The following is a 21,529-nucleotide window of genomic DNA, read 5'->3' as shown; positions in this document are numbered from 1 at the left end:
CCCTGGCATCTCCACTGTCTCGTGCTTCCTCCTGCTACGTAATCTGCTTGTGCCTGCCAGCTGCCTGCCATTTTCCACCATGAGTAGAAGCAGCCTGAGACCCACACCAGATGCAGCTGTCCCTGAATCGTAAGCCAAATAAACCTCTTCTTTATAAATTACCCAGTCTCAGGTATTGTTATAGCAACACAAAAATGGACTAATATACTGCTCCTGAATTGTTTTCCAAATATTGCTTAATTTCCTATCTCTATTTCCTGTGACTCCCTGAACATCTTTAGAATTAATCTGAATTCTCTGCCAGACATTTCATAAATCCCTGCTCTTCTGGGTTCACTGCTGGTGCTGTTACCTTTGGTGGTGTCATATTTCTTTGTTTATTCTCAATCTTTGTGTCTTTACATTGATGTCTGCACATTCGAGGAGATGGCTACCTCTTCCAGGTTTTACAGGTGTTCTTTGGTGGTGCTGGACCTTTCCTGCTCAATCTCAGAACTTTGTCTCTGGCCTGTGGTTTTATCTGTTCTGCAGTGAATTAATAGCAACCACCACCACTTACATACTGCACTGGAACTAATTTGCTGTTCTGTGGTTAGTTCTTGAATTATAGGAAACATCCAGTGGGGACTGGAACTTGAGCTCTGTGCCTGAGCTAAACTGCTACTTTGCTGTTGTTTCTCAGTCTAAGAAGAACTTTTTGTATGAACTGGATTTTAATTGTTGTCCTTTTAGTCACTTTTGGGTCATGTGGGGTCTCCACAAACTCAGCCGGGCAGTGTTGGAAATCTGGCCCAGGACTGAGTCTGCAAACTGTGCTCCCTGCAATTCTATTGTACTGACTGGTCTCAATTTGGTGCCTGTGCCAAACGTAAGGAAGAATAGCTGTCAGTGCTGTGCCCTGATTTTCCCCTGGTGGATCAGCCCTCTTCCTTGGCACTCCAAATGTTTCCCATGGGGCAGACCCCACATGAGTCTACTGTGAAGACTCCCCAACCTCTGGGTGATTCCTTCCCCTCATCAGCTGCAACCTCTCCCTCCTATGCAGGCCCAGGGAAAGCTTGGGAGTAATTCTGCTGCCTTGGGGGATGAAATGGTGCACTCAGAATGGTATCTTTTTTCTTTTTGCCAGCAGTCAGAGCATCCTTCTCCCCTCCAGACTCTAAGTAGCTTCATGCAAAGGGTGATGCTATAGCTTTGCCATTGTCAGGTAGCTGCTTCTGTGTGCTGGCAGCTGCTTTGTGCTCTGTGCCATGCTGGCTGGGGGAGCAGCTAGGGCTTGGGCAGATCAGTGTATCTCTCCTCCTGGTCACTGCAGCCTTCCACACCTTCGTGAACTCCCATGTATCTCTACTACTCTGCCTACAAGTTCCAGTGATTTTCAGATGCCAGTTTTTGTGTTTGAATAGCTGTAAGTTGATCTGTTGTGGGGGATGGCAACATCAGGGACCATCTATTCCAACATCTTGGCAATGTTAAGAATACCTCATGATCTTTTATTCCCACTTTTCCATGAACTATTTGAAATACCATAATACACACACACACACACATATATATATACACACAAACCTTCATATGTATATATGTGTGTATGTATACGAAGGTACTTCAAAAAGTTCATGGAAAAATTTGTGTTATCTTTTAATTCTTTTTCCATGAACTTTTTAAAGTATTCTTGTATAAATATATGAAAATAATTCAACAATAATAGTGATGAAAAGATGTTTAAGATCATTAGCCATTATTGAAATATAAATTAAAACCACAATGAGATATAACTACATGCCTATCAGAATGCTGAACACCAAATGAGGGTCATTCATACATTTCTGGTGGGGATGTAAAATGATACAGCCACTCTAGAAACAGTTTGGCAGTTTATCAAGAAACAAAACATGGAACTACCATATAATCCAGCCAATTATACTCTTGGGTATTCATCCCATGGAAAAGAAGACTTATTTTCACCCAAATCCTGTTTATAGCACTTTTGTTTTGTTTTAATTTTTATTGAATCAAACTTGATTATACATATTTTGGGTGTTCAACATTGAGATATGTTGATCAAATCAATATTACTAGCATATATATTGTTACAAATCATAATTATTCTTCATGCCCTTTTTCCAATCTCTCCCCATCCCCTTCTCTCTCCCCGCTCCCCACTCTAATTACCCTAGATTTCTCCTCTTCTTCTGAAAGAATAATAGTTACTCTGTTGATTTGTTGCCTAGATGATCTGTCCAATGCTGAGAGGTATGTTAGGTCCTCCAATATTATCATAGGGCAGATGCCTCTTCTGTCACTCTGAAATAGGGTTTGTAGAGAGAGACGTCCTCTTCTTTTCTTTATCTCTGCTGGTGGCTCTCCTTGTGTCAATGCACTCCAATGGCTGGCAGACTATCTGCGTGGTGACTGTAGTGTCTAGCTGCTTTCACGGCAGCCATGGTTATTGTAGTGGCTGTGGTGGGCCACCCATATGGAGGTGATGTTTTTGGCATGCTCCTTTGTGCTGGCAGTGTGCCTGCTTGTGGGGAGTGTCCGGACCCTGGCTCCAAGCCTCAGGTAACCGGGTAGCCTCCAGGGTGCTGGCACATTGTGCCTGGTTGTGGGAGGGGGGTCCAGTCCCCCTCTCTATGCCTCAGGTCCCCGGGCAGGCCCCAAGGCACTGGTGTGGTGTGCCTGGTTGTGGGAGGGGGGTCCAGTCCCTGGCTCCCTGCCTCAGGTCCCCATAACAATCCAGCTTTTGGTAGTTCCAAAATGTGGAACTACTGTATAATCCAGCCAATTGTACTATGGGTATTTATCCCATGGAAATGAAGACTCATCTTCACCCAAATCCTGTTTATAGCAGTTTTATTAATAGTGAAAACTGAAAAACAAGACATCCTTTAACAGGTAAACACTTAAACTGTGGTATATCCATGCCATAGAGTATTATCCAGCAATAAAAAGTAACAAACTATTGACACGTGCAAAAACCTAAGTGAATCTCCAGGGATGTATGGTTAGTTAAAAAAGCCAATATGAAAAGGTTACATACTGTATGTCTCCATTTATAAACATTATTGAAATTACAGTATTATAGAAATAGTGAGCAAATTTTTGGTTAAGAAGGTGGTCAGGACAAGAGGGAAGTGGATGTAGGTAAAAAAGGACAAAATGAGTGATCCCTGTGGTGATGGAAGTGTTCTGTATTGTCACTGCATCAAAATCAATATCCTGTTTGTCTTATTTGTACTATAGTTTTGGAAGATGTAACCACTGAGGAAACTAGGTAAGTTCACAAGGAATGACCATATTATTTCCAGTAGCTGCATGTGAATCAACAATTATCTCAAAATAAAAAGTTTAATTAAAAAAATCAGTTGATCATACATGTAATATGTATAGGACTACTGTGTTCCACTGATATATTTTTACATGAATACCACACTGTCAGCTGGTTAGCTGAGTTGGTTAGAGCATGGTGCTAATAAAACCAAGGTCCAGGGTTCAATCTCTATATTGGCCAGCCACTCAAGAAAAAAAAAATACCACACTGTCTTGATTACTTGTAGCTTTACAATAAATCATGAAATAGGTTATATTAGCTCTGCAATTTTGTTGTTCTTTTTGAAAGTATTTGGACTATTCTAGGTTTGTTACATTTCTTCAATAACTTTAGAATTGGCTTGTCAATTTCTAGAATAGCCTGATGGGATTTTGACTGTGATTGCTTTGAATCTATAGATCAGTTTGGGGAGAACTGACATCTCAAAAAGACTGAGGCCTTCCACTGAATGAGTATGGTATATCTTTCCATTTATTCATTTTGAAAATTTTCCTCAACAATGTTTTGTACATTTCTGTCTTGAATATCTTTTGTCAGATTTATTCTTAGTATTTTATATTTTTTGATGTTATTGTAAGAAATACTTTCAAAACTTCTGATTGTTCATTATCAGCATACAGAAATACAGTTAATTTCTGCCCACTGATCTTGTCTGTATCTTGCAACTGTGCTAAACTCATATATCAGTTCTAGAAACTTTCTTGTTAGATTCCATAGGATTCTTACATAGCTAATCATTTCATCTGCAAATAAAGACTTTTTACTCTTTTCTTTTCAATCTGAATGCTTTTTATTTCTTTTTCTTACCTTATTGCACTGGATAGAAGTTCCAGTAGAATGATTAATAGAAGTAGTAGGAGTAGACATCTTTATCTTGTTCCTTATGTTATGGAAAACATTCAGTCTTTTACCATTAAGTACATTGTAACTTTTTGGTTTTATAGATGTCTTTCTTTGAATTGATGAAGTTCTCTTCTATTTCTAGTTTGCTGGGAATTTTTATTAGAAATACATGACTGACTTCCTCAAATAATTTTTTTAAAAATATTGTGATGATCATATAGGATTTCTTTTTCAGTCTCTTAAATATAGTGAATTATACTGATTGACTTTTGAATGAGAAACAAATGTTTTGTTACTGGGATAAACCTCACTTGGTCATGACACATTATCCTTTTTATATATTGTTTAGTTGAATTTGTCAAAATTTTCTTAAGAATTTCTGTGTCTATATTTATGTGAGTCTCTTTTTCTTATAGTATCTTTACCTGGTTTTATCAGGATAATTAATGTTATATGAGTTAGAAAGTATTCTTTTCAATTTTTAAAAAGAGTTTGTGTAGAAATGGTATCATTTCTTTTTGAAATGTTTCATGTAATTAATGAGAGAAGCCCTATGGGCATGGAGTTTTGTTTAAAAATTTTAAACTAAACATTTAAGTGTAATAAATGCAGGGCTACTCTTCATTTCTTCTTGAAAGTTTTGCTGGTTTGCATCTTTCAAACAATCACTTAGAATTACAAAGGCAAGTTGCTTCGGGAAGTACAAAACACAGTATAAAATCTTAATCTTCTTGAAGCACTGTAGTGTCACCAGACGGCAAGCATGATACCACACACACATGCAGTAAGTCAACAAGAACTTATCCTTGCTATGCACTGATTGTTCAATTTATTCCTGTACATAGCACTGGTGACGTAACTTTCTAGGGCTGCACAGGTCCCAGATTGTTACAGTGTGATTAGACAGTAATGTTTGTTCCTATCCATATCAAGTCTTGTCATCAAATTTTCTAATTTGTATCAACAAGTGATTATATTTGTCATTTAGAGTACTTTTGTTTGCTTGTTTAAAAATAAAAGGTACTGAGTCAACACTGAAAAACATAGAGGGGGTGACATGAGCAAGATGGTGAAGTAGGAAATCCCAGCCCTTGTTTCACAACTGCTAAAGGATTGAGCTTTTTCAAGCGTGCAGTCAGTTATTACTAACCCACTTTTCAGTTTCCAAAATTTTGTTGCACTGGCTGGTTAACACAGTTGGTTAGAGCGCAGCCTTATAACTCCAAGGTCATGGGTTCGGATTCCTGTATAGGCCAGCCACCAAAAAAAAAAAAAAAATAGAAAACAAAATTATGTTGCTATTGCCACCTATCCTATTTTCTTTGTCCTTGTAGGTTTACTCCTTAAAAAAATTTTTTTTCTACTGTCGTTTTAGTGCTGTTTCAGTAGGCAGCAAAAGTAAGTGCATGTATTCAATCAACCCTGAAGCTGTATAATGTAATATGCTCGTCTGCTATCTTTGGGATTCTCTCCCTCTTCTCTCAACTTGTCCTAGCACCTTGCATTTAACTTCTTCACTTACTTTAACTGAGTATAATACAGAAAGCTTAAAATTTTTTAAAAATGTTTATTGTTCAATGTTCCCTGATAATCTAAATTAAAATGAGCTTAATTTTTGTAACTCATCCTATGCCTAAGACCATATTCAAATAAGTTGCATTTTGCTTCTGTGTAATGTCTACCATATAGCATTTCATAGTTCACAAAGTATCTTCACTTACAGTATTACATTTTATCCCTAAAAACCCCATTGCAAGGATGAGCCATTTTATATACAAGATGGGAAAGAAATGTTTAAAGAGTAAGTCTGCAATCCACTCTCTCCATTGGAGGAAAGCAAGATGACCCCAAGAAAGAAAGAGAGTGACTTGGTCAAATCTCTTTGAAAACATACTAATGACAAACCTCCTGGAAATAAATAAATGATATCTGCTAGTTAAAGAATCTCTATTTACAGAATGCCTATAGCTGATGTAACTGTATTAAGACTGTTTACTGTAAACAAACCTGGAATCTATGGATTTAATGGGGCATAGCTCTTTGGAAAATGTAACTATCTGGACATAAAATGGAGATGTTTCATTACCAAATTGACTCTCCTTTGTGTGACTAATATAAAAACTTATGTTAACCTTGACAAGAGTGGGTTCTGAAGTAGAAAGAAAATACCTAGGAAGTTGTATGGGCAGTCCCAGAACTCTGTTGTTCTGTTGTTGTTGAACTCTGTTGTTTGGGGACTAACAATACAGCGCCCCAAGTACTACCCAGCATAGGAGGAGAAAAGAGTCACACTGTAAGCATCATTTAGTCCAAGGCAGAGTTCCATGCCTCACAAAGATAGCAAGCCCATTTCCCTCAGAGACCCATGCACAGAGCCAAACTAAACACACAAAACAGGCAACCACAGAATGAAGTCAGCTCCAGTCCTGAGCATATTTCACCCTTCTCCCATAGGCTGCTCTGCCTGTGCCTCACAGTCAGTTGTATATATTACTTGAAATTATTAGTAAAGCTTGATACTGGCAATGTCTTTGATCTGTGTATGATTTGACAATCCAATCTTTTGTGTTATCCCATAAAGGAAGCTGAGGTTAAGAGTGATTAAGTGACTTGATGAAAAAATCACGTTAAAAAAAAAAAAATGGCCAAATAGGGCTAGAAACCAAGTTAAATCAGACTCTTTGCACCACGTAACACAGTCGAGTATGATGGGGAAAAAAAACAATAAGAAAAACAAGTCAGAAACAGACTTGTCTCCTGGCTCTATCACCTATCGGCTGTTTGACTTTAGGCAAACTATTTACAATGTTAAAAAGCCTATTTTCTTACATATTCAGTAGCTCTTACATAAAATATAAAAGATATCTTAATGATAAGTAAAATAGACAAGAATAACATAATACAGCACAACATTCAGAAACATTTTTAAAGAATGGAGAAAAACAAAGTACTGCTTACTTTTTTCCTGTAATGCTTGCTATTTATTCAGTTCTTCATTCTCTTCATTAGTATCTTCACTACTTGTACTGCTGACATCCAAAACTATGTCCCTTTTGGGATCTACTCAGAGAAAATTACGGCATTCAAAAGTCAGGTGACTAGCTAAGTAAAACAAACAAAAAAATGCAAATAATAAAACCACAGAAATTTAACATATTAAAAATACATTAAATACACCTAAAAATTTAATGTATAGATACATCATGAATTTGTTTCACTGCTTCATGGTAAGCAACAAGTTATAATTTTAATTATATAATGTAAAAAGCTTTAACTTTTATTCAGTTGGTGGCAGTTCGGTTATTTCCCTCAAATTTTCCCCTGAACGTAATGCTCAGAGAGAACCTTTTCTTCATCAGAATTTCTAATTCAAAAGCACTTTTGGGGGCCACTTTTTATTGGACTTCTAAGTATTAAATTATTGCATTTTTTTTCTAAAGTAGAGTAATATTTTTAATTAACTAAACTGAGTAAAAAATACAGCCTCATACTTGGGACTTTACACTATATTCTGTTCCGATAACTTCTCCTTCTCAGCTTGACTACTGTACTCATGCAATTACACAGCTTTCATCTACTTAAAGTTGCCATAGTAATAGACAAGCATTAATGTAAATGAATATGCTTTTCTAAAGGACACTTAAAAATTTAATTCTGACATCATTCCCCTAAAGACCCTCCCTATATGAAAACTATAACAGTTACCTACATACTGCATAATACAATGTTTTAAAAATTCGAATATTACAAACAACAGAAAAGTACAAGAAATAATACAACCAATAGCTAAATATCTATCTCCTACATGTTAACATTTCGTCATACTCACTTTCAATCCTTTTAAGGGAAATGCTTGCACATGAGTACACAAACAGTTGGAAAGCTTGTATCACCTTCTGGAATCCTACCTCGATTCCAATCCATTCTTTCCATCCTCAGAAATAACTACACTGAAGTTGGTGTCTATCTTTCCCAAGCAACATATTGTATGTATTTTTTTAAAAAACAAACTTATCTACCTACTATTCTGTAACCTGTTTCTGCCACTCTATGTTTTGACTTATTATCTATGTTAACATAAGTAGACATAATTTTCTCATTTTATCTAACAATTAATGTTCCACTGTATGAAAATCATAATTTATTTATTTATCCTACTACTGCTAGAAACTCAGATTGCTTCTAGTGTTTTGCTATCATAAACAATGATGAAATGAGCAGCTGTACATGTCTCTTTATATACACATATACCAGGTTTTCTCGAGGGAAGCAGCATTCAAATTTTCTTGACCATCACTGACCAACAGTAAAAAATAATAGAACTCACACATACATTCATAAATAAATATACCCTAACACACAAAAAGTTACACAAAGCATTACTACATTCAGTGTTCAAAAAAACCAATGCTGACAGTGACCAAATAACTGAATTTCTTGAAACACAAATGATTTACCACAACTCTGCTAGGGCTTATTTCTAGTTTTCTCTTATTTTGAAGGTGAAGTTCACTGGGAGTCCTAGGTTTATATCAGAGAACATCCTACTAGAGACCCAGTCTTGCTTGGGCAAGGGTGCCTGGGCCTTGCTTTTATCTGCTGCATCCTGCCAGCCACGAAAGTGAAAGTTCAATAACCCCAGGTTCATCAACTACCCTCAAAACTTACGTCTTGGATCTTGTGCTTTCTATTCGTTGTTTGCCTTTGAGTATTCTTTAATTTTTCATTTTTTTCCTAGTATACTAACATATTATTACATATTTTATACAAGTTTCTTAGCTGTTTATAGGAGGGTCTAGTTTGCCATATTGCTGGAAAAAAGTTTCTTCCATTATGATTTCCTTCCAAATGAATCATTCAAAGAGCCTTTCTTAGTTTCCAAACATATGGAGTTTTCAGACTTTGCTTTTATTGTTGATTTCTAAATTTATTACACTGCTATCACAGAATGGGGTATGATATCAGTTCTTTGGTATTTGATGACATTTCTCTTATGATCTAGGATGTAGTAAATTTAGGAAAGATTTGCTATGTATTTGTTGAAAAGGGTTCTGCATCTATTTTGTTCAAATCTTTTCCATCCTTTTTTTTGGGGGGGGTGCTAATAATTTCTGACAGAAGTACTTTAAAATTGTACTATTATTATTTTGTCTATTTCTCCTTGTAATACAGTTTTTGCTATATATATTTTGAGATTTCATTAGTATGCACATTATTATTTTATCTTTTTGGTTCACTGTTCTTGAATCTCTCCTTATCCTCAGTGCTGCTTTTGCCTCAAACGTCTGAAATTAGAACTGTTCTACTAGCACTCTTTTGGTTATTACTCATTGAATCATATGAAATTGCCACTTTTGTGGGTAAAACAGCTAAATATCAATAATATTCAACCTAACATCTGTTTCCTCTTTCTTTTCCATCCCTACGTTTTGAAAATTTCTGTGTAGTTTTTAGTTTTCTGTGTGTATTCTAGTTTTGTATGTAGTTTCATTAATAACATGCAGCTAGACTTAGTTTCTTTATCTAATTTGATATCAGACCTTTTTTTTTTAACTTTTATTTTATATATTGAAACATAATTGATTGACATATCTGTGGGGTACAGCATTGAATATCATTACCTGTGTGCAGTATGTGATGCTGAAATCAGGATAATTAGTATATTTAACATAGTACAATGTAATCATTTTTTATGGCCCTTTACCAATTTCTTGCTAACCCCTCCTTTCCCCTGTGCCTTTCTCACCTCTGGTGGCCTCAGTTCAGACCAATTTTTTATGTTAATTTCTCAGCACAGGAAAAATAGTTCCTGCCTCACTGGAGGCAGTACAAATTCACTCTTCATACTTAAACGTACTTACACGGTGTAAGCTTGACTTCTCAATTCCTGATTATTACTTCTCTTCTAATTATTATTTGATAGGAACTCAAACACACTGTATGTGTTCGTAAACTTTTCCTAGACAGTGAGTGGAATTTTTCTAATCACTCCTTCACAGCCTTTTTGAGGAGTCTGGCTTTATGCGCGGGGCTCCACTCTAGCCATGCTGCCATCTCTCGGGCTTCATTCCGTGGCTCTGAAAGGTCTGCCCAGTAGGCCCGCACACCAAGTTTTCAGCTATCATTCCCTGCTCTGGCTTTGAGCTCTTTTTCATTTCCAGCACCTGGAGACTTCCTTTTCATTCTTTTGAGCTGGGTTTTTTGTTGTTGTTTTCACTCTATTTTCCTCTAGTGTGTGTTTGAAGCAGAAGGGAGGACTTTCTAAACTTGCCATTTTGATCAGAACTCCTTATGATACAATTTTTACTTTACTCAAGCTAGCTTTGCACCCAAACACCTCACACTGAAATAAATAGTTCAAATAAATAAAATGCTTAAATAATGATTACACTTGGTAGCAGGCTCTGTCTCATACCCATTTACCTTTACTTCAATGAAAGTGACCGTAAAGTAAGACAGATTACTTGTGAAGCTACAAAACTTTTTTTTTCTTCTATAGGGGAATAAGTGAATGAGGCATAGGAAATAATTATGCACCAAATTACAGTTCTTGTGGCTTCTTTCCTAAACAAACTCTAAGCAGACAATGAGCAGAGAATTCTTAGAAACTTAAAGTTTTGACCATGAATATGTAGAGTCATTTAAAGTTATAACATTTCAGTAGCTAATTATAAAAAGTGATGTGGCTTTTTTCAGAAATGGAAAAGCCAACCCTCAAATTCATACGGAAATGTAAGAAGCCCCAAATAGTCAAACAATCTAGGAAAAAAGAAAAAGGAGAGAGGTAGAAGACTCATACTTCCTAATTTCAAAACTTACCATAAAGCTATAGTAATCGAAACAGTTGGTACTGGCATTAAGGATAGACATATAGACCAATGGAATAGAATCCAAAAGTCTAGAAATAAACCCATAGATACATGATCAGTTGAGTTCTGATAAGAGCTTAAGTCCGTTCAGTGGGGAAAGAACAGTATCTTCAACAGATGTTACAGGGACAAGTGAATTTCCATGTGCAAAAGAATGAAGTGGGACCACTCACTTCATACCATATATAAAACAACTCAAAGTGGATCAAATACCATAAAATATAAGAGCTAAAATGATAAAATCTTAGAAGAAAGCAGATTTCTAGGGAGACAGTACCACCCCTCGTTGAGAATTAACGACAGAAGAATTCTGCACTTAGATTTCTTTAAAAGTATCTTAACTTCTTGCCTACCTTTGAAGAAACAAACTATAAAAACAGAAAATTCATTTCAGATGTGTTTTGCACACAAAAGACTGTGTAACACCAATAAGCATACCCATAGGCAAAGAAAAGGTAATGACTCTACATTTAAGTTAAATAAAACGTTAAAATTATTTAGGTATCTTTTTTTTCCCTGATGCGATCAAATGCCCACACACACCAAATCTACTGTACTGAGCTTCTTTTAATCATATTTTCTGAGAACAATCTTAATTATTTGAGACATTTATTCCTTGCACAAAGTCTTAATGTCCTTGAAGGTTTTAAGTATTCAGAAATTGCCAACTTCAAAAAAAAATTCTAATAAAATCTCATTATAGATATAGCCCTTTTTCTATAAATTTCTTTTAAATTAATTTTGCTGAGGAGATTCTGCCACAAAAGAGAAGTCCACGTTATTTATTAACATATTCATCCTTAACTTGAAATTTTTAAAAACAACAATATATCCACTATTGAAACGTACTGACAAAATATTTTTAATCAAGTATTAAAATTATTAAAATTGTACAATCTAAACCCCTATTTTTTACAACAGAGACAATACTCTTGTAAATAACTGAAGAATACCCATATTTTTAAGCACTGAAAATATTTCAAATGGTCTTGTTCATCTTTCTCTACCTCTATACAAGCAATACAAAGATTCTGGCCCCCCAAATAAAAGGTAAGCTAATTTTTAAAATGCAGTTTCTACCAAAAGGATGTGTAAACTGAGAAGACCTTCATCTCAAACTGCTATAGAGATGTAAATTTAACACATAAGGGAAATGTTACCAAATTTTTCCACAGGAGACAAATTATAAACTGTTTGATGATTTAATCACTAAAATTAAAGACGAATAATAAAGCAGAAAGAATTAAACTTGGGAGGACTGTCAAAACTATTTGCTGACTTATCGTCTCTAAAAAAAATTCTGATTACTTACAGATGTTTCCACTGTCATCTAAAACAACAGCAATGAGGAGACTAAATCAACAAACATTTTTTTTCTGGAAAATTAGTTTAATTTTTTTCCAGAAGTCTTAGGTTAAAAGAAGTCCAAGTAGATAAACTGATATTACTAAGCAGATTTGGAAATCCATTCCAGATTCTGAAAACACAGTATTTCTATATATAATAGATTCTTAAGTCTTTAATAAAGAAATGAGCAATGGATGAAAGAAAGCAGAAGTAAATATAAGCAAATTTAAAGACAGAAAAGATTTCACTGCACTCATTTCTTTCATGCCAAGTATATTCTTCAGTTTTCATTTATGTGAGGGATATGTATACTTATGCACTGAATTTTGCTACACGAGCAGGCTTTCCTTGAACCAAGTTTTAGTCTTTCCTTGGAAGTGTGTGACTTGTTCTCTTGCATACTTTTATCATGTCCTGATGGAGATTTAGGCCCTGAGTGCTCTCTTATCACGTTCTTGCATGGAGATCTTTTTGTTAAATCATCCTTATTTTGTTAAAAAACTCTTCAATGAACTGGAGCGTTATTAACAATCCAGGCTAATTTGCATGGTCTCCAAACAATTTAGAAAACAGTAAATGCTGCTATTATAGCCGTTAGTAAAGCTTTAGGAATTGTTACATTTAACTAGAGAAATGATATTTATTTACAGTATAAAATAGCAATTTTATAGTATATAATTATACATGTTCAAGTTTACTTTTATTCCATTATATTAATCATAATGTAAATTAATAATTGTTTAAATCAAGTTGTTACCCATAAGCAGAAAATCTGAGACCAATTATACCCTTATAAAAAGGGATAAGTAAATTCAATAAACATGAAAAAATGTTCAGTTTGCATTGCCTTCACCTCTTCACTTAGTATCTAGAAGGAAAAGGAATAAAAGAATAAGTATGTACTTAAAAAAAATATATTTTCTCCAACTTCTAAAACTACCATTAACCACTTGTACTTCATGACATCTTTGCTGGACACCAGATACACAGCTACTTGTCACTGGGTCTACAGCAGGGAAGGAAAGTGAACATTTAGTGCCAACAGGAATTTCTGAATCAAATGCAAATCTTAGTTTAGGACTAAAAGATTATGCACAGGGCCCCTGAAATCAGGATGCTAAGTAATATTACTCAAAGAGGCAATGATTCCAGTAAGAGCAATGCACAAAACATTATCTTTTAGTGTACTTACGGTAACCACATTTTTTACAGCCTGCTCTAACACTGTCTTTGTTGCAACCTGAAATACAATTAGAAAATATTTTAGGAATGTAAAATATGTAAATAAGTAAAAACATAAAAACTTTATCACGTAAAAAAAGCTAAAAAAAAAAACTCCAAAAAACCCAAAGCCCATCCCTGACACTACTCAATTATTATGACTCTTAGAAACTAACAGAAAGGCCAATTTACTCAGATTAGTTGGCAAATACTTCAAGAACTTATTTTTTTCTAATTCGATAGAAATGCAGCATTACAATCAAGAGCTTAAACATCTAGGAATTCTATGACACTGAGGAAGAAATTTCAGGGTACTTTGGCCTGTCCCTCAAATGTAAAATAATTAATTTACTAGTTATATATATGAATATTTATGTTAAATGTTTTTATACTTTCCAATGGGAGAAAAAAATTTCCAATTTTCTTAAAGGAATTAAAGAAATTTCAGAAATTTACTTTAATCGTTAGGTATTATAAGGAACATCTAAATTCAACACTCGAATTTTGACAAGAGGAAACAATATACTCATACATCTGATTCTGATAAATGTTTACAAATATTCACAGTATCCCAGTGTAATTAGTATTACATGAAGATAATGCTGAAGATGAAATAAATTAAAACATTTTTTCTTTGTGATAAAATATTTGTAACATAAAATTTACCATCTTAACCATTTTTTTAAGTGTACAATTCAGTGGCATTAAATACATTCACAATTTTGTACAACTATAACCACTACCCATTTCCAAAACTTTTTCATCATCCTGAACAGTAACCGTACCCATTAAATAGCAAGTTCCTTCTTCCCTTCAGGCCCTGGGAATCTCTATCCTACTTTCTCTGTGAATTTGCCTATTCTAAGTACCTCATATATGGGTGAATCATACAATATTTATCCTTTTGGGTCTGGCTTATTACACTTTGTGGAATGTTTTCAAGGTTCATCTATATTGTAGTATGTATCAGAATTTTATTCCTTTTTATGGCTGAATAATATTCCATTGTGTGCATATATAGTTAAAACTAATTTTAACTTAGTGACTTCAGTCAACCAACGAGAGGCTCAGAACAGTATTATTTCATTTCCTTGATGAAGGGCATCTAACTCCTAAACCCTTAAAATGGAGACATCACCCCAACTTAATAACACATTAAAATACGTACAATGCAAATATAAGATAGTGCTAACTAAAACTTTTTAAACCATTTCTTTAATGTTATAAAGTTAAAATATTAGTTATTTTTTCCCTAATCCTAATTTGCTTTAAAGTACATGTTATTGAGTTGTTATAGAAAAAATACAATCAGTTCTGCTATAATACTTGTTTTAAAAATGCAAATATTGTTCTAATGCAACTGACACATTAGGGAACAATTTGAGCACAGTGTGACTTTTCATACATGGAAAACACGGAGTGAATGCAGAAAACTGTGTCCAGGTGATGGACACAATATACAAAACACAAAGGCAAACACCTCAGAACATTTCCAGTGACTTCAGTTCAGTGCATGTGTTGTGTGTGAGCAGCACTCATCCACATCTGGGATTATAACTTCCCATCAATTTCATGTCACCACCCTCCTACCACCACTTAATAACAACTCACAAGCTGTAACTCTTCTAAAGCCTACTTACGCAGCAAACTCCAGGTTTTTTCCAAGGTAAAGTGCCATATTTATTGTAGTATTTAGGTGCTTTTTAATCAATTAACATGTGTAAAATTGTGCCACTGTTTTTATTAGGTTCCTATCTTCCTATCTTATATGTGTCACTAATGAAGTTTTTGATTGTTGTGCCCTAGTCCCATTTTTTTTCCCATAAGCCCTGTGGTTTTTACTGCATAGTATAAGCATTTGCCACATTCTAGCAGAACTGACTGGGAAATAAAATCGGATTAATAATATAATCTGAGGCCCTTCCATTATGAAAATAACTACATGTTGAAAAAAACCTCAGAATCCAGGTCAATGTTGGGTCTGTTTTCATAGAAACAGAAACATAGATGCTGAATAATACTGAACAAAACTGTGCTAAATGCACCATTACTGTTCCTACAACAGACAAAAAATATTGTAATGGACAGATCCAAAATAATATTTCAGCAGGTATTAGAATTGAATTCATTTATGACAAAAGGCACTGACAAAACTCATCATTCAAGCATCTCATTTTTAGAATGAATAAAATATGAAACTTTCTGGTCAGGTCACTTTCTTTAACAAAGCTGAAACTTACATGAAAAAGAAATATAACAAGAACTGAAAATAAATTAACTCCCTATCAGCTATTTCTTCGCCAGCCTTTAGTTAAATTACGATTTCAGCTTCATTTTCATGACTGCTTGACCAACTAAATGCTTCTATGTGGGATTCTGAATCTGAAGCAACTGACACCATAGATCTGAGAAAAGTGACACAATGAAGTGAGAACAGTTAATTCATTCTGCTGTCAGGATCCTGTTTCTAGGAGCAATGATGCCACCAGCAGCAGCAGCCCTGACCAGGTGTGGGCCTGTGCAGGATCTTGGATGTGAGTTCCTCTGGACTTTTCTATTTTCTGACCTTATTATGCAGACTTTGCTCAGATTCAGTGAGCTCTCTGATATTTTTCCTTTTCTGCTTATATTAACCAGTAAGTTGCTGTTGTTTGGAACAAGAACCCTGGCTGATACAATGGTGGCCGATACATGGTACCCGAAATCCAACTGAGAGGAAGGCTATATTGTGAGGCCCTTACTCAGCTAAGTTATCCATTTCCCCATCTTCAGCTCCCATGCTGTTCTCTGTTCCACTCCTTTTTGAAGTTTGCTAAGGCTGTTCAAAATAATAAAGCCCGCCCCCCTCAAAGTTTTCCTTTCTAACAATGACCTGTATTCCAAAAGCCATTAAATAAAAACTTGTAAATCTGACTACATAAAAATCTGAATGGCAAAAACCACCAAAGCCAAACTCAAAAGACATGAAGCCGGGGGGGGGGGGATCTGTACCTCACAGTACTAACAAAGGACAATTATTATTCCCACTGTATAAAACTCAGCAAATCATTTTTTAAAAGACCAATAACCAATAGGGGAAAAAATGCACGAGGGATCTGAACAGAAAATTTATACACTATAGAACTGTTTGTAATAGTAAAAGAATAGAAATAATTTAAATATCAATAGGGGACTGGCTGAATAAGGTATAAAAATGAGGATGGTCATTATTTAATGATATGTGATCTCTAACATATTTTGTAAAGAGGGGGAAAAAAGCCAGGTGCAGGTCAGTGCTTATTGTATGTTGCAATTTGTATAAAGAATGGATATATATATATATCTCTGTAAGGCTATACATTGGTTACTTGAGAAAAGAGAACTAAGTCTGGGGGGGAGAAAGAGGTGAGAAACATGTCACTATACACTTTTTGGTACCTTTAAAATATGAAACATGTGACTGAATTACCTTTTCAAAAATAAAATCAGAAAACCTCCCTCAAACAAATTTTTGTGCCAACCACATTAGTCACATATTGCCACTGGTGCCAGGTCAACTCTTCATGGAGAATGGTGAATCACCGCCACAAATGTCAAAGCTAATTTCAACAACTGTGAACGGGAAAAGCAGTTTTTCAAAGAAAGTAAATTTCACTGAAACCTCTGTTTGTCATTTCTCTAATAACAACTAAGATTTTTCCAAAAATCTACAACATTTCATTGTAGGTAACACACAAGGCTATGGAAAAACAGCTGAAGCACATGACCAAAAAACAAACAAGGCAGATTTTCATGTGTGGTTTGTGGAAAGCAGCCTTGTCACTTTATATAATCATACCTTGTAATAATCACTAGCAGGACCCCCCAAAATCCCAAGCTGAATCCATTATGCCTAAAATAAAAGAACACAATATAATACCTGTCTTCCTTGATAATCACCTCAAAAGGTTTTGATGGAGCCCTATTTTCGTTTAATACACTGTCTGTATCGATCATTCAAGAAATTATCTTAACATTCTCTGTATCTATATTTTCTAATGACACTTGCATTGTACTTTTACAGTGCTGCCATGCCTATTACCTCAATTTTTACTGGATTTAAACAGTTCATCTATGTCTCGCCAACTAGCTTAATGACACAATTTGAGATTATTATACTTGAAGCATTATTGTGAATTGAAAGAAGGATAACATATCTATAAAACTGGCCTAAGTTTAAGGGAATTTCAATAAGGGTTTTTAAAAAAAAATCACTTTTGTCCTCTTTCTTAAGCAACACATTTTCATTATCAGACTTCAGATTTATGAGGGCACAGACTATGACCTTGTGTGCCCCAGCGTGCCCATACCACACAGGTGCTCAAAAAGCTCCCTTGAGTAATGAAATGCACAGTGACAACAGGTCAACCTTGGATACAACTGTGTGATGCAAAGATCACCAGGGCTGATTTGGCCTATCAGGATGCCTAGGCAACCTACTGTGCAAGCTTATCTTTCTCTGGTGGTCCCTTAGATGTTGGTATTCCCTAGGCTTCACTCAGTCACAGAACTTCGCTTCACACTTTATACACTCCACCTGAGCAAAGTCATCTACTCCATGGCCTTAACTCCTATTACGTGCGTGGATGATATCCAAATTGTTGTCTTTGACTTCTTTAGTAAACTACAAATTATATCACTTACTATTAGATATTTCCATTCCTATGTCTGACTAATCTCAATACAAGTCCGTACTGAAATCATCATCATCCCCCTAACCCCTCCCTGCTCCTTGTGAGGTGTGACCTACATTAGTAAAAAGCCCCACCCAACTGCTTAACAGTAAAACCCAGGTAACCCTTATTTCCTTTTTTACCCACCCACATGGAATCAATCACCAATTCCTAGTGAGTCTACTACCAAAAGTATATCTCCAACCTGCTTCTCTCCTTTCCTACTGAGACCATACCTTTACTCAGGCATCATCGAACCCCACGAGAATTACTCCCAACTGGTGACTCTGCCTCTAAACTAGCTCCCTGCTTATTAAATATTAGCTACTGTTATTATCTCTCTAGTCAATTTCTCACTTCTCTCCCACTTGTATTCTGAATTCCATCCATAACAAACATCTTTCATTTCTTCTCATATTTTCCTCTTCCTTTATATATCCAGTCCCTCTGATTGCAATCACCCCTCCCCCCACTTCACCCTTCTCACAATTTAGGTCTCATCCTCTGGAAAATCCTTGTGGGCCCTCCGTACCCTATTAGGTGCCCTTACTATGTGCTCCCCAGCCTTTGTATTTTCCTTGCCATACCACCTGTCCCACTTTCTGTAAATGTCTCTCTCTTCACTGCTAAATTCTAAATTCTGTGTGAAGAGCAACAGTGTCTATCTTGCTCACCACTGTATTCCCAATGCCTAGTACCAAGTGCCTGGAACACAGTAGGCACCTAATAGAGGATATGTTTCTTCTCTTACAGATCTGGATGCGCTCCTCCCTAAACTGCAGTTGTTAGAAAAGCATAATCTTCCCATAGAATAAGGGACAGAATAGGCTACCACAGAACAAAGAACCTGGTCAAACAATACTGGTAAGGGAAAGCTTAAACAAATTAGGGCTTCTGAACCTTAGTACTTTTCAATCTTTTCTATCCTAAAGTGCATTGTGAACCTCCAAGTTGAGAAGAGGGAAAGGTGCAAATTTCTCAAAATATCTCCTGTAATCAGTGTTCTGCAGAACACACCGTGGCAAAGCCGATTGAGGGAGATGCCCTCCACTAGAACTTCCAAATAAGCTGGTAGTTGTGGACGAGAAAATCTCTAAAGCGCTTATTCCGCAGGGTTTACCATTTTTAGGTCAGTAACCTCTTGACACAGAATCTGAGAGCTAGAAGGAGCCTTAAATATAATTTAACAAAGCTCTTTCGTTTACAGCTACGGGAACTGAGGCCCCAAAGGACAAATCGGCGGGCCTACAACGACACAGCAGCTACATAAAACAAGAGCTAGAAAGCACACGCCCGTTTCGTCCCACCGACTTCCAGTACAGGGCCTCTGGCTACCTGGGTCCGCCAAGTGTTCCCACCTCAAATCTCATTTTTAAGCCCATCAAAATCAGAGTCAGTTTTCTCGGCCGCCCACCGTCTTAGGCCTACAGCTATTGCCCCTCACTCCTCCCTTCCTTCCACAATACACTTTCCTTGTAACCCGTGCTGTTGGGGCCTGGCTGGGGGAGGGGACGATGGTTTCTTTCCTTCAGATTTTATTTTTGGAATGTAAACTTTTTCAAGTAAATTCATCAACTCCATTATTTTTAAGGCCTCCACCTACATCTGCACGGGCACTACTCCCTGCCTCACTGCACCCTAACCAAACCTGCCCTATCCGCTCCTTTCCTCGCTCAGACGCAGGTAGGGTCCCTGCTGTTGATCTTCACCTGGGATTGCCATGACGCTGGTAAGGGGAGTCGCTGGAGCCTTCAGCTTTCGAGAACGCGTTGGCTTCCCGACGGCTGCAGGAACAACGCACGGCCAAAGCGGCCTCTTCCTCCTACCCGGGCCGCGGCACCTTGGCTACAGACTGGGAAGGCCCTACAAGCTCCTAGCGATAGCGGAACCAAGTAGCCGCGGGTGCAGTTTCCAGGAGAGTCATATTGAGACTACACACGGTCCGAACCATTATTGCCAGCTTTGGGGTGTGAGTGTGACCTGCACACGCGTGTGGTAAAGTAAACACCACCAAGATATATGGATTGTTACTTTTAATGTTGTAATACGAATTACATTAAGTTACAGGAACTTTAGAATCTTTTCTAATTCCCCGGAGAACATTGGAATTCCCCTTCTCAGTGTTAGCGGTGCTCGGGTCCGGGAGCAACATGGCGGCGTCCGTGAGGAGCTAGCTTTGGGGAAAGCTGTTTGAATAACGTCTTAACTGATAATTGACCTACTGAAGCTTTTCCCGATTATCCGACTTAAGGAAGCATATCCTGATTGCAAGACAGCTTTACTGACTGGTCGTTCGTTCTATTCTTAATAAGGAACAGAGTCCTGAGCACTGACCAGGATGAGCAATGTCTACATCCAGGAGCCTCTCACGAACGGGAAGGTGAGAACCTCGCCTAGGATACCTGGGCATCTAGTGAGATGCCTCGATTAGGAGGGGTTTAGGGATCTTAGGGTTGGAAGAGACCACAGAAAGTGTTGTCCTTATCCCTGCCTATGGATAGTGTTGCATAGGAAACACTGAAATTGGCACGTCTCATCACATACTTGAAAAGGTCCAGAAGTGGAGATTTCTATCTACCAGCCATCTGGCCCTATATCCAGCCTTAACCCAAATCGTGTAGGCGTTTTCTAGTATCCTAGGTTCTCTTAAGTACTTTTCTGAGTTTCACATACTCTTTGCTTAACTTGGAGATCGCTCTGGCACTGTACTAGGAGATCGCACTGGGCACTGTACTAGGCTCTGGGGTTGGATGGGTGAGGTCTAGCAGTTGCCGCGGAATAGCTTGTAGATTGGGTTGAGAGACAGGTAAGTAAAGAAAAATCTTATGATATGTCTGGTAGGCGCGTTGTGGAGAGGGGAACGTATTGCAAAGGCAGTACTTAGGAGTGAGCAATTGGGAAAATTGGGAAAAAAGCCTCATGTAGGAGGTAACTCTTGAGCTGGTCTTGAAACATGAGATGATGATCAGTCAGAGAAAATGGGGAATAGGGAATGTTACCACATTAGAATGGGAGAATGATTCTTTGATTGCTTAATGGCCAGTGTATGTTAACTCCTGTCCAAGGTGTTCATATACAGTATGAGGCAAGAGTCAATAGTGAATGTCGCCTGAATTCTTGAACTGAGCCCCAGTCTGTATCGCATATGAACTGTGATGAACCTGCACAATGGAGAAAATAGCGGTATTGAAAGTGTATAGTGAATTACGATCAACTAAATTTAC

General features: G+C 36.7%; 1 protein-coding gene and 1 long non-coding RNA gene across 2 annotated transcripts in view; one reads left to right on the top strand and one right to left on the bottom strand.

Annotated features, from left to right (window-relative positions):
• Positions 1-2,919: 2,919 nt before the first annotated feature.
• On the bottom strand, positions 2,920-20,152 carry LOC134369983 (uncharacterized). Its single transcript, XR_010022638.1, has 4 exons — positions 20,015-20,152; positions 13,586-13,633; positions 7,136-7,279; positions 2,920-5,421 (listed from the first exon to the last, which is right to left on the bottom strand). It is a non-coding gene; the product is annotated as an uncharacterized LOC134369983 (long non-coding RNA).
• A 311-nt stretch (positions 20,153-20,463) lies between these two features.
• LOC134370169 (spliceosome-associated protein CWC27 homolog) overlaps positions 20,464-21,529 on the top strand; it is a 62,037-nt gene continuing 60,971 nt past the window's right edge. The window contains exon 1 of the mRNA XM_063087180.1: positions 20,464-20,685. Within this exon, the coding sequence (XP_062943250.1) occupies positions 20,644-20,685 (42 nt within the window). The 5' untranslated portion in view covers positions 20,464-20,643. The remainder of the gene's footprint in view (positions 20,686-21,529) is intronic.

The sequence above is a fragment of the Cynocephalus volans genome, chromosome 2 (genome assembly GCF_027409185.1).
Source record: "Cynocephalus volans isolate mCynVol1 chromosome 2, mCynVol1.pri, whole genome shotgun sequence".
In the NCBI taxonomy this organism is placed as follows: Eukaryota; Metazoa; Chordata; class Mammalia; order Dermoptera; family Cynocephalidae; genus Cynocephalus; species Cynocephalus volans.
Note: the sequence above shows the minus strand (reverse complement) of the source record. Positions and strands in the feature narration are given on the sequence as shown.